The 24,028-nt window shown below is 48.0% G+C and overlaps 1 protein-coding gene across 2 annotated transcripts in view; it reads right to left on the bottom strand.

Moving 5' to 3' along the window:
• The window catches only part of LOC133345535 (actin filament-associated protein 1-like), a 55,934-nt gene that overhangs the window by 20,024 nt on the left and 11,882 nt on the right, over window positions 1-24,028 (bottom strand). Inside the window, exons 2-8 of one of the 2 annotated variants that reach the window (XM_061556384.1) lie at window positions 19,414-19,542; window positions 17,516-17,602; window positions 13,273-13,370; window positions 6,487-6,597; window positions 2,314-2,410; window positions 1,471-1,572; window positions 385-593 (exon numbers count right to left, since the gene is read on the bottom strand). In XM_061556384.1, the coding sequence (XP_061412368.1) occupies window positions 385-593; window positions 1,471-1,572; window positions 2,314-2,410; window positions 6,487-6,597; window positions 13,273-13,370; window positions 17,516-17,602; window positions 19,414-19,542 (833 nt within the window). The remainder of the gene's footprint in view (window positions 1-384; window positions 594-1,470; window positions 1,573-2,313; window positions 2,411-6,486; window positions 6,598-13,272; window positions 13,371-17,515; window positions 17,603-19,413; window positions 19,543-24,028) is intronic. The other variant, XM_061556385.1, reaches the window with a different exon arrangement.

Genomic DNA, 24,028 nt, shown 5'->3' with positions numbered 1-24,028 from the left:
AACGTGCCCCGTTGTCGCAGCTGAACGATATCGAACGAGCGACCTCCGGATTGCGAATCCGTTGCACGGACCATTACAGCATGGAGGAAATTCCTCAAAAAATATATTTTACAAAAATCTATCCCACCTCGAATGTATCGCGGTGCGTTTTCATGTAAATGTTTGCAGAAGAGCGTGCGATGGAACGTTGCAAACGCGCGCAGAATATTTCGGGCAGATAAGCTTCTGAACGTCTTTCCCAACTTCAGTTTCGAAGTTCAACCTCGGCTCTGCCGCCGACTGCCGCATGCAGAACGAAGAGTGGTGCAACTTGAAAGAGGGGGAAAAAAGGCAACGGTTCCGGGAGAGGGCAGAGACGCGCGTGTACACTTTGGGCAAACTCACCAGCAGCCGGTCGCCCCTGAGCACGCACAGCTGCTTGGCCCACTGCCCGAACCGTTTCTTGCGGAGCATGAAGGCGCACATGCGCGAGCCTTGCGCCAGGCCCAAGGACGCCTCCGGCGGAGGCCACTGAGGCGTCGACCTCTGACCCTTCCCATCGTCCTCCTCTTCCTCGTACGATTCGTACGAGCTGCTGAGGGCGTCGGAATCGTCTGGGAGGGGTTGGAGGAAAAGTGTGAGGGGATCTGGGCGGAGAGGTCACGTGCGACGGCACCTCCGTTCGCGTCGTGAAACTCAACAGGAGGTGTGCGACACTTGCGTATCGCAGCGGTGCACGAGGTCCGTGAGTAAAAAAAACTCCAAACACCTTTGAATAAACCTGTCCTGCATCGATTCGGGATACGGCCTGACGTATTACGCCGTTCAGTTTGTTTTGTTGCATGGTTACACCGCAGTGCAGTGCACGTATTGAAAATAGCATGCAGCGTGGGAAAGATCAGTGGATGAGAGGTCACGTGAAGCGGCCCGAGATGTAGTTTTCTGACATCACATTCCACAGGCCGTCATATTCTTAGGTTTTTTTCGGTAAAGTCACGTAGCTAAATTTTTTTAAATAAAAGTGAAATTAAAATAAAATAAAAATCACGACGTTTCGGAGGCAACACAAGCTTCCGTCTTCAGGTGGAACCGTCACAGCACGATAGCTGTATCAAGTAACTTCTTGCGGAGCATGTAGCTTGATACAGCTATCGTGCTGTGACGATTCCACCTGATGACGGAGACTTGTGTTGCCTCCGAAGCGTCGTGATTTTTATTTTATTTTTATTTTACTTTTATTAATTTTTATTTAAATTTTTTACCTATGTGACTTTACCGAAAAAAACCTAAGAATATGAAACCTTGCAGTCACGAAAGCTTCAAATCTAGAATTCCACAGGCCGTTCTATGGCGTGGGGCGGTGCGCCCCTCTCTTTCGCGAGAACCCAACGGACACTTTTGTCCCCTGACAAGACACCGTTGGCCCAATTTGAGAGAATAAAGATTGCGAGAATACGGCAGAATAGAGCTCTTGTTCTGTACGAAGCTCACCTCTGTTGTCTGGCGTGGTGGAGTTAGGGGTTGGGGGGTACGTGGCGTCTTCGTAACAGCCTTCAGCATCCACACTGGAGGCTGTGGCTGGACTCGTGCAGTCTGGGATACGACAATGAATCGACCTTTTATTTACATGGCGCACTTCGCATTTAATAAAGACGCTTTACATAACGTGAAATATACACGGAAATGCCCAACGCTTAGAAGAAATCAAATCTTGACAAGGTAAACGTACCCTCGGCAACATCATTTTAAGTTAATTCGTGAAAGATTATATGATAACGAAGACCTCTGGCTAGAATCAAGCAATAGTACAGTAAAAGCATTTACGCATCTCGCCTCGTGTGTTTGCACCGTTGTAACAGATGCGCTTAAGGGCTCGGATTTTTAATAAACATTTAAATTTATTTAAACTATATCTAAAATATAAAACATCGGGAACTCACACAGCTTTGCCCAGCAGCCATTCATTTTCCATTTTAACATCATAAAAAATGTTTCTACTGATATAATTTTTTTTACAAACTTGGGTTTAAGGATAAACATTATTTTTGGATTGTGGTATTTCTATAGATAGCAAAAGAGAAAACTTACGCTTGAAAGTTAAACAGAGGGGAAAAACATTTAGACCCTTCCCAACTCACGACACACTGACGATCGCCAGACTGCGCCGATCGTTAACCACACGACATTGGAGGCTTTGCTTTACGAGGAACTGAAATCCCACTCCAGAATATCCCTCAATGTTTACTACATCAGCAAAAGTCTCCTCTAATCCTCTGCCAACCGGCCCTATTTGTTACCCTCGCCTCTGCACGCAACAAAAGTCTCTCATCTCACCGAAGAAGTGGTTGAACTCTGGGAGTATTCCCGATTCAAACGAGACGGCCTCTTCGTAATGATCTTCCGGAGATGAAGGAAAGCCTTCCTCGGGATCCTGACCACACAGACGCATGCAACACAAACATCCTGTGTCCAAGGGCTTGCAGACTTACTGTGGCATTGCTGTTATGACGGGCATCTTTTAGAAGGCTGCAATAGTGCCACAACGAGTTGGTGTTGCAAACACCGTGTCGCGACTCCCCTTTGTCTACACCCAATGCTGACGTGAACAAAACAACCGCGCCAGGTAGCCGATCTAAGAGAAGGTCCCAGGCATGGTTCAGACCCCAACAGACACCATCCAGGCGCCGCTATCCAGGTTTCAACAAAAAATCTGCACGGCTTCCGAGATCCGACGAGATTTGGCGCAAGATTCTGTCAGCTACATTGAACGTTTGTCAACATTTATTTAGTTAACAACGCACACTTGTGCTATAAACATTATCAGCGTCGCATGGGGGCCGTGCTCTTTTCATTTCCTACCTTTCCCGCTACCTCTTCCGCCCGTGAAGAATCGCTCGTTCAGACCCCCGCTCCGCAGCCCACACAGTGGGGCACGCTGCTGCTTTTGCCATCATGCGTGTGTGTGGTTTTTTTTAACCTCCAACCCATTGGAATTCTTTTTTTTAATGAAACTCAGTAGACCGACCTGCCTCTACTGCCGTACAGTGCCTGCACCTCCCCTACGGCAACCTGGGCCGTTTGACACCCCAGAGTCTGCCGCACATTAATATCCAAGGAATGAGATCATTGTTTTGTACGGCCCTTTTTGACTCCACCACCGGATGAAGGCTTCTCCCATGCCTTGTCAGTCACGGGGGGGGGGGGGGGGTGAACACAAGAACGGTTCAGATATCACTCACCACTGATGCCCCATCTGTTAAAGGTGATCCCAATAGAAACTTCATTTAAAATACAACACCCCCCGCCCCCCACCTTCATCCCTGCAATGTGCACATCCTCCTCTTTGTACAGAGCCTTGATATGCTATTTCGTTTGGACGTTATGCAAATTAAAATCGTAATCGGCTAGGACGAAATGTGCAGTGGACATTTCGTCCTCTGCCCATGGATCGTGACGACGATGATGATGATGATGAATTGGGTAGGAACAATGTCTTTCTGCCAATGATGAGAAAATCACCCGAAATCCACACGATCTCATTCGAGCTCAAGAGCCGTGAGGGGTTCAGCCTGGATACTGCTTCCACGGGTGATCAGTTTGCATGTTGCAAGCGTTACAGGTTGTGCGCTTACGAGGGGAGCGGGAGCTGGAGCGGTTAGCGCCCTGCACGATGAACCCGGCGACCCGAGTTCGATTCCCGCTCTGGGCCAACACCAGTGACGATTATCTGAACCGGTCCCTGGCCTCCCCCTAGGTCGACTCAGCCTCAAATGAGTGCCTGGTGCGGTGTGTAAACATGGCCACTAGGGAGACAAAGGCGGCCGGGCGTGGTGTTGGCCACCCACCCCTTCGTGTGCCGTGCCGGCCTTTATAGGTGCTCGCTAACAGCACTTGCCCCAACAGTCTGTTAAGGCATTACAGGGGATCTTTGCTTTGCACTTATGTGTGAGGGAGCAGAGAGGAGTGCAGTAAAATCCATTTCAGTGTCTTACGTCCACGCTACCACACCTTCACCAACCCGCACTGACCAGGGTGGTGAAGTATGGTCAAATTACAGCAGCAGCAGCTTGTGGGAGACACTCATCCAGCAGTGGACTGCCGAAGCGCCGTACGCTGCGTTACCCTTAAACCTCTTCCGTGATATATTTCACTGCAGGTGGGGAGAAAAGTAGCGTCTGAACGTTTAAATTACTGCAACACATTCAAAATAATGTAGGGGGGGAGGGGGGTGCAGTGGTGTAGTGGTTAGTGCACGGCACTGTGAACTTAGTTGACCCTATCTTGATTCCTGCCCACGGCTAACTTCAGTGGCAAGTGTCCTGGGGGCCCACCGACCCAACCTTCACCAACCCGCAAAGCAAGGTCAGGGAACGCTGATGGCCAGCACGGCATGTGCAATATTACTATTCTAAATCGTTATATATTAATAATAACGCTTTAAGCTTTCCATTGTTTGTGCTAAGTCCGACGAGGCGGTGAGCACGATGGATAGCCCACAGCACTCAATTGGATGCAGACTGCAGGTCGGGGCTACATGGAAAGTGTATTCTCATGGATCGGCAGACAATGTTGTAGACTCCATGGGCCAAAGTTCATGTTGCACCAAGGGTATGTTCAACTGTACCACGAGACCCCAGGAACGCATTGAATACTGCAGTCGTTGCACAGAGAGAGAGAGGGAGAGCGAAAGAAAGAAAAAAACCACCCCACCACCAAACACAGAACTTAAAAACGCAAACCATATGCCATGTTCACGACGAGCGCAAATTCTGACGTACGGTTTGTTATTAAACAACAAAAAAGCAACGCCGCCAGCGTGGCCAGGCGTTTTAACGCGAGCAAGTTGCTCGGTAGTTCAAGGATCCTGGCGGCACATTTGCAAAGCCTTCGCCCGCGGAAAACCGTTTATCCGCCCGTAAAAGCGGCCTGCGTTTATTGTGCCGTCTCCATTGTGCGCTTTGAGCTTTGGGCCCCGCGAAATGTGGAAGCAATAAACACTGTTGCAGTGGTCTGGACTCCGTGCTACTGGGACATGCAGGGCTTATTCCAGGATGCCACTTGGAAGCAGGATGAGAGGGCCCATCAAACGTTTAAAAAATATATTAATTTTATTCCTCCAAGTCAGTAATAGCCCAAAAAGTAATCAGTGAGTAGTGCAAGGCCTGGCCAAAGAACAACGATGTTCTGAGTCAAAGCACGGTCGCGGGAACCTTCTGTCCAATTCAGTTAGAGTGTTCGTATTATTGGATTGCTCGAGATGGGCACAGCGTTTAACGTGCTGTGCCATGAACCCGTTGACCTGGGTTTGTTTCCTGGTCCTGAGTAACATCAGTGGTGGGTTATATCTGCGGCGGTGCTGGGTATCCCGACCCCTTCACCAACACCCCACTGACAAACGTAGTGAAGTATGGTCAAACAAACTCATGGGGCTGTAAATTATTGTTTTATTCATGTAAGTTGTGGTTTTTAGTCAAAGCGATTTCCTGCCAAAATGAGCACTGACGCGGTGCTCAACTACTGTTTACAGCCCTGAGCCAGTGGTTGACATTCCACATTCCTATGACAGGAGCTGGATACTCATAGGACAACCACTGTCGACTTCCCCACAAAGGGGTGCGTATTTTATCAACACCGGATGAATTATGGACCAAGACAACCCCCAACCAGGGTGTGAACTCGAAACGTTCCCATTGCTCCGACCCTGAGCCACCCAGCCGGATTTTTGGACACGCATGGGGCCTTTGCTGCGAGTCCTACTAGCCAAGGCCTCAATGCCTCTAAAAAAAGATCAGGCGCTTTCCATGTCCGTGAAATTACAACAACAACAAAACTTGTTTACCCGATATCCTGCACCTGTAGGCTATTTCAAAAGAGGCCGCCCAATTACTGATCAATTAGAAGGTCTTCCTAAGAAAACAGACATTCCGTTTCAATTTGACACTAATTTCCACAAATGAAGGTTTTGTCCGTGGCATGACAACAAGAGCACCACGTTTACCCTGACCCATTGCTGGCAGTTGCCTGGCGAAAACGAGAAGCGGTAAGTGGACAGTAATTGTGGTAATTTTATGGTAGCCTTTAACAATTTCCTCCAAGGAGGCATCCTCTAACTCGCCGGCCACCGCCACCACAAAAAAACAAACACGCGGCACAAACAACGGGAGCTGGGCCGACTTCCAGCGCGCGTAGGAGGGACGGACCAAGCACGTGGACAGTGGTGCCGGGTACTCCGGCCGTGTTTGCACAAGTGGGAAAAACTTCAAAAAGCCAGCGGTGGTGAAGAAATATTCAAGAAAACGGGACAGTTCAAAGGCAGCAACCTAAAAAACATTTCAACAAAACACACACATCTAAAGTAGGTGCTTGCGCAAATATTTTTGCCCGCTCAAGAATGCTTGTGGATTTCAAGCCCTTTTTAAAAGTAAAAAAAAAACCGACGTCAAATTCTAGCCCTGGATGTCAGGCTGGGCACACGTTCACACACAACGACGCACGCGCAAAAAATACCTTGGCTGGCAAAAGAGCAACGGCAAGTGGGAGTCGCGACTCCGCTGAACCGGCCAAGACCGTTCGGAATTCTCGGCAAACTTGCGAACCTTCCCAAGCAGTTTGCGACATCTAGAACAGTGACGATAAACGCAGAAGCCCACCACTATAATCATTCCGAGTTCAGCTGCACAACCGCAACCCACTTTAGTAGGGGGTGAGAGGGGAAGGGGGAAAGAATTTAAAAAGTCGCAGAGAAATTTGGTGCCCGTCAAATCGCCCGCAGCTTTTTGACAAGTGAAGGTCTCCGATAACGCTAAACATGTGCTGGAGAATCGGGGCTTGTGCGATTAATTAAATTATGCCAAAGACACATTGGCACAAATCTCAGCCGGCTCGACGCTCTGCTCCATGGTGCGTTAACGCCACCCAGAACCAGACAGCCTGGCCCCTCTGTGGTGCATCGATGCCACCCAAGGCCAGACAGCGTGGCCCATTTGTGGTGCATCGATGCCACCCAAGGCCAGACAGCGTGGCCCATCTGTGGTGCATCGATGCCACCCAGGGCTAGACAGTGTGGCCCATCTGTGGTGCATCGATGCCACCCAGGGCCAGACAGCGTGGCCTATCTGTGGTGCATCGATGCCACCCAGGACCAGACAGTGTGGCCCATTTGTGGTGCATCGATGCCACCCAGGGCCAGACAATATAACCCCTCTGTGGTACATCGATGCCACCCAGGGCTATTTTACTATTGTTATTTTTACCAGGTAAGGCCCACTGAGCTATGCAGCTCATTTTTAGAAACTACCTGGTCACAAATGATAGCTCAACAAAGTGACTTATCACGTGGAAATTAATAGCAGTCAAAAAAATACACGTGATAACGGGGAGAGAGACATGCAAACTCCAGAGTAGGGATCGAACCCACGAACCTCCTGCAACCAGGTAGGCAAATTACCATCTTGCCACCGTCGCTAAACAGCGTTGCCCATCTGTGGAGGTACTGCAGACAATCCCCGGGCGAGGGTTGTGATTTGTGTTCGTTTTTTGTCAAGACCCTCCCCTCGAGGGACCAATTCTTTACTGGATGAGAGAATGGGACTGCTTGTGTGTTCTCCCAGTTGCCCTTTTCAATGAGTGTGCAAAACTAAAATTGTGACCAATGCAATAATGAAGCCCAGTACATATGCTTTGCTGTTAAGAATTGAGCCACTGATAATGCGAAAGCAGTCTTTTTTGGTAGTCCAAGTTTTGTTGAAATTTTTTTCACAAAGCACAACTGCCTTTTTTTTTAAAGTGGGACAAAACGCAGAGTGGCCGGGTGCAAGACCCAACATCAGTGAACCTTCATCTGCACACCCTAATGGATTTTTCTCATGTTGTAAAGAATACAGAAGCGAGGGCAACGGAGGGCAGGTTAACCGGGTCGGCACGGGCGGTCACACTCGGCTTTTGTACACGCGGCAAGGAAGCCGGGCCCTGTGTAGTTGAGTGGACGAGCGTAAGAGTGAGAGAGATAAAGCAACCCCCCCCACCCCTCCCCCACAGACACTGCCAAGGCCTGTACGGCTCCCGCGGTTCCGGCAACGTCACCGAGACAGACGCCTTCCTTTGTGGATCATCTCGCCGGGCCACGCGCCCCCAACTCCGCTTGCCATTGGGGGGGGGGGGGGCACAGAGGAGCACGTGTCGACAAACGCCGCAAGTGGGAGGCCGCGAGTGGGTGGGTGGCCGGCCGGCGGCTATAACCCCCGACGGAAAGTCGGGAGTCCAGTGCACAATCGCGGCCTTTCTTAAGTCACCGGTCCACCTAGGGCGAGTCACGGCGATGAGTCACCATCGCCAAACAGAGGCAATGGGGCCTCACAAGCAACGGCACGCTGGAAGCCAACTCAGTGGACGTCTCCGCCGTGGGTGGAAGCCCGAAGCGGTCAATAGCAAACATTTATCCCACGATCGTCTCCTTTCCGCCACTCGGATGCGCGTACAGAAATGTTCACAACTGCATTATTTTTGCGTCAGCTTTCCGACGTAAAAACTGACGTACGTGTAACGAGCGTCAGAAGCACAATGCCATTCTGACACAAAATGAGATGCAGGCCGTGTGACATGACGTGAGCCAAAAGGGACTCCCATCTCTGCTTGGATTGGAGAATAAAACACAACCTACTCGGGTGCTTTAAGCCTCGAGCTTCATCGCTCTGCGCAATGCAAGTGTTTCCCCAACACCGACTGGTGCTTACGTTCTGTCATTGTACTCCTGTGCCGAGCCAGACAACCTGAAGGCAAGGTCAATCCCGAGACAGACAAACTGCGCACACCCCCTGCCACCCCCTCTCTCTCTCTCTCTCCACGGTTCTGGCCCTCCTCGCTGGTGGTTTGTTCGCCCGATAAAGCAGATGTGAAGTGCAGTGCGCTGGGGCCCTGGTGCTTCTACAGCAACCACGAGAAGCGCCTCCCCAAGCCGAGTGATTGCTAAGAAGGAATTGTCAGGAGGGGGACTTCTACCCCCTCTCTGCCAATTAAACAGGAGGTGTGTTAAGATCTTCAAACAACAAAGAGATGTACTATTTTAAGGCGTCAAGTCTGCGTTGACCACACGTACTTGTGTTAAAACGTACAAACAAACGTGGTATATGCCATCAGAGCGTGTTTGTTTAATGAAAAAAATACGAATAGGTTTTACCCTTTCTGGTAATAAAACAGGAAGTGTTAAGTTGTTCGATCACTCAATATATACCTATTGCAAGGCGTCAAATCACACATGCGTCTGGCAAAACATTCAAACAAACGTGACATATGCCATCAGAGCGTGTGTGTTTGCATGTTTTGTCACAAAGCACGTGTGTTTAATTGCAACAGGTATCGATCTGGTGTTTAAACAGCTTAACACCTGTTTAATTTCCAGCAAGGATATGAAGCTCATTCTTATTTGTGTCCTCATTTTGACACTGCCATAAAGGTCCCATAGGCCCAAGCAGAGTCTGAAGCGGAGCACATTCACGCTCAGAGACGGGAAGACCCCCCCCACTCCCCCATATTGCCACTGAGTGGCTGCTGCTTTAAACGCTGTGAGAGAGCATCTGTAGCGCTGCAATGTGGTTGGCTGAAAGTGAATCCCTGTATCAGTGGAAGAGGCAAGCTCCGATTCCCCCTGCTCGCCTTCACCAACTTTCACCGACTAACAATGTATTATACGTTATTATTATATATATTCTACTTTACCCAGGAAAAACTCACCGAGTCCCGTGACTCTGTTTCAGGAGGGTTCTGCCAAAGTTTTTATCAGGAAGGGGTGCGATGATTCCTACGTATAAACTCCTGATTGAGTAAACTGCGGGGAAATATTTCAAATTTGGGAAATGTGGACCGCGACGCCTTGATCTCTAACGTCCACCATGAAGCGGACGGCGCTCATGTTGCGGTCAATACACTACGGCAGTATTAACCAGGACGGCCGCTGGATTTCAACCGCGAACCTCTGCAACAAGCGGTGAGCACACGACCGCCAGGCCATGCGTGTCCAAGAAATCTCACCCAGCGGCGGATGGTCAAAGAGCTTCAAATTATTACTTGTAAACAATAACGCTCTCCACTATGGGAACCTCATTTGCCAGTAAAAATATGATTATCTGGCAACAAAACTGACACCTTGTGTCAGTTTTGTTGCCAGATGTTGCCAGATAGAAGGGTAAAAAACCAATTATCAATAACGCTCTCGTCATTTTTGCCGTTTTCCTTCAAGCAGCTGTCGCAAAGTCAAACGACGCAGCCACGTGAACATAAAACCCCACCCTGGTGTTGTGCATGGGTTAGCGTGCACAAGCGTATCGACTTAGCTCAGTGTCCTCGGCAGGCCCCAATAGAATAACTCGTGAGCAACGAGTCACCATCGTCGGTCCCTTCCGCCCACTTATTACACTGGTCAACACACTTTTTCTGGCATAAGGTATTCCAACGGTTTTAATGTAATTTTTGGGTGCTGATTCCAAATCTGGCATCGGTTTTTGTCTATCACATCAGGTTTTTGAGATATCAAATATTGCATTTTCAAAATAAACTGCAGAAAAAAAATATTAAATAAATGGGGATATCTACATAAAATTATATTATAAACACACTATCCTAAACATACAGCACCATAGTTTAACACTAAAGCAGTCACTGACTCGCAACAACTTGCAATCATAAGTGACAGAGTTAATTTCGGGTAAAATCAATGAAAATGGGGTATGCCGATAGCATAAAAATCAGATGTAATAGAGCAAATCTGAGATCATATTTGGAATCAGCACCCTGAAGTTAGTCTAAAACAGCTGCAAAAGTCCAGGCCAGAAAAAAATGTTTTTTTTGTTTGACCAGTCTTATCGATGATGGGGCCTAACAAATGGATGTCTCCTTCAGCCAGTATTCCTGCTTCACTCAATTGATTTCTTTTTCGTTTGCGTCCAGCTCTTAACGCTGCACCTATCCACCAGGTGTTCCGTCCTTCCCCAAAACCCGTTTAGCTTCCGTGCGCCACCGTCGCCAGGCGCATGATCTCGGAGCATGTCCGGATCACCGTCCTCTTCTTCCCCTCTCTACTTATCCAAGTATCCAGTCGAGCAGCTGTATTAAGTTCACATCAAACGCTTTTGGCTTAAATTCAGAAGCCACCCCCCCCCAACCAACACAGCAACTGCAGGAAACGCTCGCAACACATCTCGCATGCTTCATGTAGAGCCAGCAAAGATAGCCGCGGAGACTAAAGCTTCCGAGTGCAACGTGGTTTACTTTGCACGGGGTGGCATTTTTTTTTTAATAATGTTAACTTTAATACAATTTGTTTTTATCTTTTTTGCAATAAAAATATATTTCAATCACTCTGAATGCTTTTCAGCAGTAAGAGTATAGATGATGGAGGAAATATCAACACACATCCACAAAGGCAGCTTTATTACATCATCTCCTCGTGGATGTAGAATAACAATAATGACCCTGCTACTGTTTCACGGAAAATCAAGTTTGCCCTTCGAGATGTCCGCAAATTTCCACGGGCAGCGACGTTAAATTAATTTTGGAAGCCACTCCAATTTGTCACATCACGATTACATTTCTCCACGCTTGGGGGGGGGGAAAAGGTAATCATTGTGAAATATATATATACACAACGTATACAATTGTGCAATGTACAAACCGAGAAAACTTGAGCATTGCTGCTCTCTTAAGTCGTCGCCTAATCCCCGAGCACTCAGGTACAAGAGCGGAGACGCGGAGGATGAACGGGCGCACCTCTCGGCTTGGCGGCGGCGGTGGCGGCAAGCCGTTACAACACGCGGAAGGAATGTGCGACGAATGAAGGCCGGAGAGGTCACGCTGCCGTGAAGCAGCCTCGTCTCGACGTAGGCACTTTGTGTCGGCTCGTACGAGTGACAAGCCAACTGGGGTAGGGCGGGGGGGGGGCTACGGCGCGGCATCGTCGCTTTAATGCGCTTCGTCAAGCTCGTATCAGCTTTTTTTTCACGCGCACAAGTAATCGGTTGTGTCCGGAGTGGGTTCCCCGTCTCCGCTGTGCAATGGGAAAGCGTGCCCGTCTATCGACATGAATATGCCGTTAATTCTAGATTTGAAGCTTTCGTGACTGCAAGGATTCATATGCTTAGGTTTTTTCGGTAAAGTCACGTAGATAAAAAAAAATTAATAAAAGTTTAATTAAAATAAAATAAAAATCACGACGTTTCGGAATTTCTCTTACTTGATACAGCTATCGTGCTGTGACGGTTCCACCTGAAGACGGAAGCTTGTGTTGCCTCCGAAACGTCGTGATTTTTATGTTATTTTTATTTTACTTTTATTAATTTTAATTTTAATTTTTTATCTACGTGACTTTACCGAAAAAACCTAAGAATATGAATATGCAGCCCCGGACGCGCGATGCCACCTGCCTGCCGTCTCCGAAAGAAACCACCAGTGCCGACCACGGCCGAGGCATGCCGGGAGTCCAGCGTCCCCTCAACCGGACAAAGCATCGCAGACGGCTCAAATTTGCCGACGGATCCTTAAATCGTCGTGAAAATATCACCTGCGACCAATTCACGCAGACTTTGGCCGATCTTGTCGAACCTCGCAAGATGCTCAGGCTTGAGCCAGGATAGCACTAGGGTAAGGTCTTATCGACCCAAGAGAGATGATGAATTGAGTAAGCCCTAGCAGGAATTAAAACCTACCATCACTTCAATCTCGATTTGAAGCTTTCGGTAAAGTCACGTAGGTAGAAAAAATAATAGATCACGACGTTTCGATCGCAACACGAGCAATCGTCATCAGGTGAGACAACCATGGCAATAAAACTGCTGTGGTTGTCTTCCATCACTGCTCTCCTATTGGAGCTACAACATTTCCCAGCCAAAGCCTCATAATGATGCTCAAGTTCAATAAGGGGAACAAAATCACGCATAAGAATGGGTTGTGCATCACTTTCTATCACGTGTTTGTCCTTGGAAGTGTTTAATTAGCTGTGCGGACGCTGTAGGGTAGCGATCAGGACAACATGTTTTCGCATATTTTAGCGTGGTTTATGTCGACATTTTCGTAATGATGATATTACATCATAATTACGAACTATCAGGGTTGCACGTTGCAGGCAAGCAAACAAACGGACAGGCAGTCGTAACACAATTAACACGTTCAACCGTAGTTGAGAAGCATAACAAAAATAGTTGTTGCCGAAGTGAGAGAAAAAAACACATTCTATAAGAGTCAATTTTCTAAAAGACAAATTCAAGGGCATGAGGAGCAGACGAGCAAAGCGTTCGCTCTACTTACAGGCGTGGGCAGCTCGGGGATTCTGGGCAGTGGAAGTTTGGGCCGTGGGAGGGTCCGAGACGTGGGAGTCTTGAGCGGAGAAGGTCCCGCACTCTCCTCTGCAGTCAAAACAACACCGACATTCACGGGCTGAAAGCTCACCATCTCGTACAACCATCAACCACTCGCTTTCGCAAGATACACATTTTTTCGGGGGTGGTTTAACCCCCCAACCCCAATTGTATTCCTATTGCACACTCCAGTGTCTGTGTCGTGAGATATTTCCGCTCAAGACTCTTGCAAGCTAGCAGTGCACCACGCCGTCAATGAGATCATGGGCCTGGAAGACGGCTCGAGAAGGGCTGCGAGCCGCCGAGGCATGCAAGCGCACAAACAAATACAACATCGGTATCCCTCTTCTTGGTTCTTTCGGTAAAGTCACGCAGAATGGAAATAATAAAATAATACAAATAAAACATAATCAAATTATTCCCACGACGTTTCGGCCACAACGCAAGCAGCCGTCCTCAGGTGAAGAACAGGTCTGTCGAGAAGACAGAGTCTGACAGACCTGTTCTCCACCTGAGGACGGCTGCTTGCGTTGTGGCCGAAACGTCGTGGGAATTAATTTCTCATGTTACATTTTTATTATTTTATTATTTCCATTCTACGTGACTTTACCGAAAGAACCAAGAAGATGAATCCCTGCAGTCACGAAAGCTTTAAATCGAAATTCATCGATATCCCGTTATCCCAAACTACTTCTGGGGTCACTTTCGGTAGGCCTCTTTGCCCACACGACGGGCGCACGCCCCCCCCGCCCCCCCGCTCTACAAATTAGCGTTTGCCTGCCAGTCGATCGAAACAACGCTTCTATTTAAAGTGGCATGAGCGCAAATGTTAAAACCACATGCATTTACTTTGCGGACGGAGGGCGGAAGGCGGGGGTTGTGCAGTTATTGGGGAATCTGGCTGCAAACATGTGCTCGCTCCACTTGCACTCAATCACGAGTGGGTACCCACACTCGGACGCCGCATCTCGGCGGTGCCCGCTCAACACCCGACTCGTGAGCAGACCAGGTCAGCTTCCTCAAGATTCACCCTGATGCACGTCCGTCATCACGGCGAACACAACATTGAATGTTATTTTAGTTGACGAGCCTTTGATCGTTTAAAATATGTTGACTTGCAAGTGGTTTGTGAAAAGTCGACAATTGTCTCGGTTGGCTACGCACGGTGCAAAAGTTGTTCAAGATGCATGCATACAAGTGATCTGCACAACCCACGCTAAAGTATAACTTACCGTTCTTATGGAACATTAAAATTCGCAGGTGCACGATCGCGAAACGTAATGCTTTGGGACAGTCTTAGAAAGCTGATTTATTCCGCGCTGTCCGCTTGCAAGAATTTATTTTTCCTCTTGAGTGCAACGCAATTTACAAAACTGTGTTCCCAGAGGGTGGGAAGCGGCACGGGCGGGTAGGTTATTCTCACATTTTATTCCTTGAGAAAATACGCCACGCCAGATGGTCTTGTTTGCTTGTGTTTTTTTATGAAGCTCCGGCAATGGGCAGGTAGTTACGGAGCGAGACGGCATAATTCAAACAACCCCCGGCGTACGTTATTGTTACGACGAGCTCAATCTAAAAACATTTATACAGTTGTCGCAATGCGTGCGCTCCTCGCTCAGTGTGCAAACACCGTGCAATCCCGCGGCGACAAAATCAAATAATTCAGAAACATCCGAGTCGATAGTTTTCATACTTGCCAAAGTTTCATCTTGATTGGCTGAAGTTTGTTTACATTTTAATTGGTAGCGCACTTGCCCAGCAGATGCACGTGGTTCTGAAAACCCAGGTGTGATACTTTGTAGGTCGTACTCCCTCGGAAAGAGAAGCTTCAAAGCTGACCTCTGCTCAAGACTCCCTCGACCATTTTCCCATGGCCACCGAGTTCAATTAATGATCTAAAGATGCATCGATTCAACAATTAGATATCGATTCTCGTTTTGAAGCTTTCGTGACTGCAAGGATTCATACTCTTAGTTTTTTCGGTAAAGTCACGTAGGTAAAAAATGAAATTAAAATTAATAAAAAAAAATCACCACGTTTCGGAGGCAACACAAGTCTCCGTCATCAGGTGTGACAGTCACAGCCAGATTTGCTGTATCAAGTGATACGGAGACTTGTGTTGCCTCCGAAACGTCGTGATTTTATTATTTCATTTTTATTAATTTTAATTTCATTTTTTACCTACGTGACTTTACCGAAAAAACTAAGAGTATGAGTATCGATTCTGGTGCTCAAGATACTGACTCTAGTGTGAAAAATTTATTCTATATATTCGTATAATATACGGCCAATTTGTCGATCAACTGCTGGATGAGGGCCTGCTCCATGCTTCGTCTCTCATGGAGCATGCTTGACTGTACGTCACCACGCTGGTCAATGCGGGCGGGTTGGTGGGTTTGTGGCGAAGGACCAGTGGAGATAGCACATGCGCCCTGGCTGGGAAACTTATGTAACTGGGCTTAGTGCGGTGCGCTCACCACCATGCTACTGTGCCCCCCCCCCCCCCCCCATTCATGTATGTTTGAGGTAATGCATTCACATAACCCTTGCAACCATTTGAGGCTTTACGATGTACTATAATGGGAAAAATATATATTCTTAAGTTGAGTCGCAAACTTGATTCATGCCAATTCATTGAATCGCGAGGAAGGATCGTCACAGGCCTGCAAATTATCTTCCCTGAAGCACACATTAAAATACTGTATACTTCATCTTCATAATGCACTTGGGCGCATATCATTACCATTGTGCACAAAGCCGGTAATAGTACATCTCAGACGACTGGTGGACTTGCTGCTGGGTGCCCACACATTTACACGCCCAATACCTGCGCAACTTAGTACTGGAAAGCATCCGAGAGAATGTTCATCGGGGAGATGGAGCGGTGAAATCAGTTTGTGCGCCAGTGCCGGGTGGATCGTTGCATCACAGGATCCTGAGAGGTGGCGATGGCGGCTTGGGAAGGCCTTTATCCAGCAGTGGATTGACCATGGCTGCCAATGATTATTATTATGATGATGATGATAATCATCATCACGGACACCACGGTGGTGAGATGTTAACTACCTCCCCTGATATGCAGGAGCTCATGGGTTCGATCCTGACCTTAACATCTATATATTTTGAGTTTGCATGCTCTTCCGTGGTTACATGAATTTTTCTCCGGGTTCTCCCGTTTTTTCCCACGCATTTATAATCAACGTGCGTTTAGAGTATTTGGTTGCTATAGATTTCCACACGATCAGCTGCTTCGTCATTTGTGGCCATGTCACTTCTTGAAAAAGAGCTATAGAGCTCAGTGGGCCTTACCTGGTCTCTTAACAAAAATTGTTTATAGTTTAGTTTAAGTTTATGATACCCAAGGATGCTCTCTCTCTCTTTGTTGTTTTCGTAATCGTTAGACGGGCAGGCGAGCCGCTTGTGTGGGCCCCAGCACCCAGGTGATCAACGGTGGCCTCACCGCCCAGCAGCGGAACATGTGTAAGAGGGTCCCACATGTCGGCAGCTATGCCAGGCAGGGGGCCCGGAGTTTATCCAGAAGTGGGAGTTATAGCGAGACACGTGGCTGGAAGTATCGCCACGAGATGACTGCCTTCAACGAAAATGTGTTTCTGATCGGCCGCCTTTACAAAAAATACGTCATCCGAAAATAAAAATGTGCGGGACAGGACGTAAAGGCAATAAGATATTTTTTTTTAAACCACGCCCGGGCGTGCGTTCAACAAATGCTACGTGACAGACCAGTACAGTTGCCGGAGCCATTACTCGGTGATTGCAGGAAGCTACCCGATTCTGCTTACCGATCGAGTTTGCGATAACGCAGGACTGACCGCCGAAAGTACGCGCAATAATGAGTATCCTGAAGCACTGCAGCTTTGGCTCGATGTGCTTTATCCGATTGCAGCGGAAAATCTTCGCCAGGGCGCCAGTGCGACGTTGGGACTCGAGGCACGTCGTTGCAACGCGAACGTCGCGCGAAGGGCAGCGGTGTCGCTGACGGGTTGAACTTTTTCATTGGATACGACAACGCTTTCAGTGAAGGCCGACGACAAGCAGAAAACCTTTTTAATGGACGCGGCTAAAAACCTGCTCTAAACGTACACAGATGTTAAGAAATTCTTTGATTTTTTTTTTTGCCCCGCGGGCAATTCAGGTGCCATGTGCCACGCGTTTTTATCGTTGAGCTTCCCTACCGTTTGCAGAGGCGGAGGCCCTCTCCGCTATTAACGTCTTCAGGGTCGGAGAAATGCTGTTCATGTACATGTACTCGCCATCGTCTCCTGGATCAATCACACGCGGAGAACAAACAAACACACACGAGCACGCACACGCACGCCCGCACACACGGGGATGTGTAAGAGCTCGCGAAAACACAGCAGAAGCAGGATAAAAGCATACTCATTATAAGCACAATTCTCATATACAGCAACAGATGCTTACATCGCACTGGTGGTAAGAAGGGGAAGGACAACTTCCCCTTCTTACAAGCACACAACTTCGGATATAAGCACAGCTGGCCTTGCTCCCCATGGGGTGTGCTTATATACAGATTGTACTGCGTGTAAACACACCGCAACGCTCGTGCACACGTGCGCACAGACGTGCACACAATGCACAGCAAAGAGCCCGTGGGAGGCGAGCAGTTTGGAAAGGAGTATGAGTTAAAGCCCCATGATGAATGGGATGTACGGATTAAAAACTTAGACTCTCAAAGTACAGCTTATTCACACGTCAGCAAACGTGATGAGATGGGGCGGGGGGGGAGGGTGCCCCAAAATTCGGAGACTTGGGTCTCAAAACCAGGTTCTGTCTCTTACTTCAAAGCAACTTGACCAGAAATCATGAACGGGCAGTCAATTACAGGTAAGTATCTCTGGCAGAAAATATCAAAGCCTCTTTGAGGCACGCATTGAAGCGTAACACGCAAGAAGAAAAAAACAACAACCTCCGGGGGGGGGGGGGGGGATATCCGAAAGAAAACATAAAGACACGTATTAGTTAAATGTTACTCCTTCATCCGTACGAATTGTAGGTCTCCAAATTATAGATACACCGGAATGAAACGGGCTGCGGGTCTGAGTGGCTTTAGCCTGCGCGGGATATAAAACCACAGCATTCCACTTTGACGATGACCACGTAAAGGCAACGCGGCAACTGCCCGTGGGCCTTTCAGAGCCCGCGCAGGGGACGAGCGCTGCCAGCACGAGGCGGACACCAACGACGACCGAGCTTGAGACGGGCCACAGGTTCAATAGCTGACTGACGTTGGCCCATATTTGCTCGCAGGGGCACAGAATAAGTACATTTCGATTTAAAGCTTTCATGACTGCAGGGATTCATCTTCTTGGTTCTTTCGGTGAAGTCGCGTAGAATGGAAATAATAGAATAATAAAAATAAAACGTAATAAAATAGTTCTCACGACGTTTCGGCCACAACGCAAGCAGCCGTCCTCAGGTGGAGAACAGGTCTGTCGAGAAGACAGAGTCTGAATGACACACCCCAGGTGTGTGAGAATTATTTTATTATGTTTTAGTTTTATTATTTTATTATTTCCATTCTACGTGACTTTACCGAAAGAACCAAGAAGAAGAATAAGTACAGTTTTTTTTTGTTTCCCAAGAAAATAATCGCAAATGATCACTGTCAAATTAGATCGGAATAGACCACCCTGGCAGTGGCTTTATTTTTGTCCTGGGCCCCAGTGTCCTAACCTCCCTTGTTAGTCCCCCTCGGGACTTCCCAGAAATGCGACGGGACTCGGCAGTGCTGGATTGAGATTCGTGGTGGACCCAGGCCTTGGACCTGTCGGTTCTGGGCCACATTGACACAGGCACACCCCCTGTGGCCTCCTTGGTCACAGGCGGTAAACATTCTCTGGATAAAAACCGAATTCATCATCGAATCCAATTATTAGGACCCCTGAATTAGGGCGATCCACCTAAACGTGAGAGGGTGGGTGAGGTGGATTACCACACGTCCAATCAACAATAAATAATACACAATGGATCCAATTTCAAATTCTTCACACGCACAAACAGACGCGCAGGTCAAAGGAAACGTGGCACGATGCCGCTGCCAGGTAGGCCATACCGGACGACGATTTGAGCTGCTGGATGAAGGTCTGGATGAGCTGCTGCTTGCGTCGAGCGGTGGTTCCCAGCGGCTCCTGGTCGATGATCTCCAGGAAGGAGGAGAGTTCCGGCAGCAGCTGCTCCAGCACTGCCCAGGTTTCCCGCACAAGAGCACGCGCCGCCGGTTAATCAAGCGCCACGTCTTCCGTGCGAAACGTCAAACCTATGTCAACGGCTTTTTTTGCGCGGCGCATACCGAGCGCATTTCCCAGGTTCCCCATTGTGAATGAGACCTGTCATCGCAACGGCCCGTTAGCCGGCTATAAATTGAGGGTTTGAGTGATTGATGGATTGATGGTCAATTGCCCGTGCAAAAGTATAAGCCACCGTGGAATTGTGGGGTAATAAAAGGCACCGGAAGAAGTCGAATCGTCACCACCGCTCAAGGTAGAAAGTATCCATGCCATGCCTAAGAGCCAACGTTAAGTCGGTATGAAAAAGTGAGAAGTTTCATGTTTCCAGGCGGTTAGACAATAATAATACTGAACGTGACCCTTTGCTGCGATGTGACTTTTATTAACGTTGTGCATTCTTGGAATTTATGGCTGGTAGCTACAATGACATGTATTTGTGGTGACATATTAGCCAAACAGTGTTTATACATTTTGTTAAATTAACTCAAAACACAGCTTCATAGACATGTGGTAGCTAGCAGAATGTTTTATTACACAATATGTCTACTTTATTTATAATAGAACATATTGTGTTAACAAGTATATCTCAATGTCCATAAAAGTGTTTGCCCGTATTCCCAACTTATTATTTTCATTTTTACAAATAACACATGTCACGACCAAGTGTCCGTTCGGTTAACAAGACGTTACATTAAATATGTGAAAAAAACACTGAGCACGAATGCAAAGAGGCCATGGACAAACTGACACAGAAGCTCAAGACGTCTCTTGTGCTGTTAGAATGCTTGAACAGGCATGGAAGTAAGTGGCCAGTTTCTGGGAGCGCACGTTGGCATGCATCTTTTTTTTTTTTACCAAAGCCATAAAAAGGCCTCCCTTGTCCCTTACAGACCCGTTGGCAAACAACTAAAAAAATGGCCCACCACAACAGACCCTCTTAAATTCTTTCAGTCTCAACACCACTGGGCGGGCGATGCATTGAATCCCTCAAACAAAAAAACACAAAATTGCTGCACTGTATACAAACCGAATTACAATCGAGCGTTTTGATCAAAACACCACGTCCTACATTTCCCTTGATGCCCCACGCGGTACACAGAGAGCGTCCACATTTCCGATATCCCACTCGGTGTCTCGCTCTCTCGGAGGCAGATTTCCATTGCCGCTTTAGTGTGGCCAAGTTGACCACCAACAAAAATATTGAGCCCATATTAGGAGCACGGCAGTTACTGGTATTAATCATTATATACAGTAACAAGCCATGTGGGCGGTGGGAAGAGAGATCTGATGTCCTCTGGCCTTCCGTCAACACGGGGTTTATAAGGGCATACGCTCTGTGCTCCTCCCAGAAGGGATTGATGCTGCTTGACCCACGCCTTGACCCCAGCGGTATACAGAATTCCAAAACCGTTTGCGGGAACCAATTGAAAGATCTTGAGTGAAACAAAAATACGTATATGCGAGACAAAAACGAGCTGCGCTGCTCACGAGCATATACTGGGAGAAGTTTCCCAGGAAAAGCTCAAATATTTTGAACGGCGTGTTTATCTAAAATATTTACGACTGCTTGAAGTTTGGAGTACATGCGCAGAGCGCTTTGTCAATCCAGGGCCTCTCCATTCTGTGAAGAAGGTCATTCCGATTTGGTTTTACGGATGCTATGTCCATTCTAGTGGCTCAGCGGCAGAGCGAGTGGCTCGCAATCGGAAGGCTGCCTGTCCACATCTTGGCTGGGGTTTGGACCCAGCCCACCATCCTTCTGGGTCAACAAAATAGGTACCACTTTGTGGGGAAGTCAACGGTGCTTGTTGCTGTCGGTAGACTCGCCCCTGTAAATTCGCATCACTGGCTCAGGGCACTGTCTCAATGGTCACTTGAGCAGGCGATAACTTGGACTTTAAAAAAATATATATTTACTAGAGTGCACACACAGCTAACGCATTGGGTGTCTGGTGTGTTATGGCAATTTAATTAATTTGTTCGTTGTTGAGCCAATGTTGGTGATGATAGGGGGCAACAAAACAACGTGGTCTGGCAGGTCACCCCAGCAATCGAGGCCATGATAGATAAACACGAGCAGACGGGTGATTAGGGCACATGGGGGGGTGGAAGATGACAAGACCAATCTCAGCCATAGACAGCGAGGAGATTGCATCGCACATGACCTCAACTAAATATTTACTTTGCAAAATATATCCAAATTGAGATGCACAGGCAGTGTTTTCAAAAAAACACGCTATCACTTTATTTGTTACAATGAAAAAAATTCGTTTTCACCGAAGAACATAGACTAGATTTTTTGTTACATTGTCTTGGTTGCTTTTTCAATCGTTTCCAATTGTTGCCATGGGTATCGTGTGATTTGACATGAAAACATATTCCATTGGGAAATCTCATACAGCAGTGAGCGTCCATGTGTCAGAGAAAGGCCTGCAGAAGAGCTATTTTAGCAGACTTAAACAAATAAATCCATGTAAGGCCATTTTATCCTCTCCACAGTAAGAGTCGCACTCTCACACACAAAAACACTCCGCTTCGAGAGTTTTACGACGAAAGTCAAAACAACACTTTTACATTTTCAGAGCTGGAATTTAGTCAAACAAATGCAACATCACATTTCACGTCATTCTCTTGTATGTGGTCATTGACGGCCCGGCTAAGAGCACCACCAACTCGCTATTCCGTACTTGAAAACTAATCAATACAATTAATTAATCACGGCGGGCTCTAAAACACGGATTTAAACCTAGGCTCTTTCGCAGCGCCAACGTAATGCTCCGACCACCCTTAGCCACCCGGTCATCTTGGGAAACGTTGAAGCTCCAGCGATCGGCACACAGATGATCGTAAATCGTGGAGTCAGTCTGTCAGCCATTGTCCTGAATCACAGACAACTGCCCTCTAGGCAAGTAATTGAGTGTGGTTTCTGCATGGAGACAGCGTTAGCCTTGCCGAGGGTTTCTCCATCCACCCTCGTGTTGGTGTGGTCTTTTCCATTCACGGAGCACTTGCACGGGTTGACCTTCCCAGGTATAAGTGGTGATTAACAGGATAAAATACACGGCATAGCTTTTGGGATGTACCGCGCGTTGTTCGGCACAATGTCCGACGTTTCGCCGCACGTGCCTGCAGCAAGGCGATCATTTCGTAATGTTTCGCTCCACGTGTTGGGAGCGACTTTGAGAATTGAATTCAGCGCGTGAAATCGAATTATTTTTTCCCGTGGAAAAGCTCAACAGCACGTGGAACGAAACGTCGGACATCGTGCCGAACAGACCAACAAAAAACGGATCACATTGCAAACCCCAACGGCAGTGAGCATGCGCAACGGTCTTCCTCGGCAAGCCTCACTGGACGCTCTGCGCACATTCACCTTTCACTCCATCTGACGCACGCACCCACAACCGTGTCCCTGGGGTTGGCAGGAGAGTGACCACCCCAAACCCACCCCCCCAACTCCCAGACGATGACACAATTGTCCTTTCAGCAACCCCGTTTGCTCGGGTGGAGGCGGGGGAGGAGGGGGGAGGCACAAGAGCCTTTAATGCTCCACGTAATCAGCTTTCAGATCATTCTCAATGGGGAAAGCAGCTGGTGGGCGCATAGTGTGGAGAGAGGAGCGCGTGCACCAGATATGCTGCCCCAACCGTGGTGAAGCAAATAAATAAATAACGTGTTGCTCGCACGTGTGCAGCTTTCGCGAGCGATCGCAAGCGGCGCTGCAGCTGTGGAGCGGGATTCAGCGTGGGGCAATCCAGTTGGGAGGGGGGTGGGGTCTTTCGTTGCTTTGTTGGTGCTCGGGGCTGTTTTATATTTAACCAAACCTGAGTTGCCATCCGTGGAGTTTTAAGGGTGCCTGTGCAAATTTACAGGCCATTTCATTCGGCACCCACGCTCACGATTGAAGGATATATTGACACGTTTCAAAGAGGTGCTGCTAAAAAGTTCAGCCGTGAGTTTGCTTCCTCGACGCACTGCTGGCGAAAGCGCCTCTACTAGCGGAAGCTCAGTCGAGCCCCACTCTCTCTACTCTACCACGCTGGCGAGATGCCTCGGAAGAGTTGGCAGTACCCATGCTTTAGCCCCTGCACAAGCAACAAGCTGATCGACTGTGCCAAAATGTTAACTACCTTGCCTAATGTAAGGAGGTTATGGGTTAGATCTAGACCCTGACCCCTGTATATGTGGAGTTTGCGTGTCTCACATCCCGTCGTCACGTGGATTTTTCTTCATGTCACCCGATGTTTCCCCTCCACATTTAGAAATGTGCGTTTAGAGTATTTGACAGCTAGAAATGTCCACGTGATAATCCACTTCGTTGAGCTATCATTTGTGGCTGGGTCGCTTCTGAAAGAGCTACATAGCTTACCTGCTGAAATAAAACATCGTTTGCTCTGGTAACCATTTGCAATGCTGGGTGGATAGAGGTGGGCTTCAAAA

The sequence above is a fragment of the Lethenteron reissneri genome, chromosome 22 (genome assembly GCF_015708825.2).
Source record: "Lethenteron reissneri isolate LAM-NWPU_2019-01 chromosome 22, ASM1570882v1, whole genome shotgun sequence".
NCBI classification, from domain to species: Eukaryota; Metazoa; Chordata; class Hyperoartia; order Petromyzontiformes; family Petromyzontidae; genus Lethenteron; species Lethenteron reissneri.
Note: the sequence above shows the minus strand (reverse complement) of the source record. Positions and strands in the feature narration are given on the sequence as shown.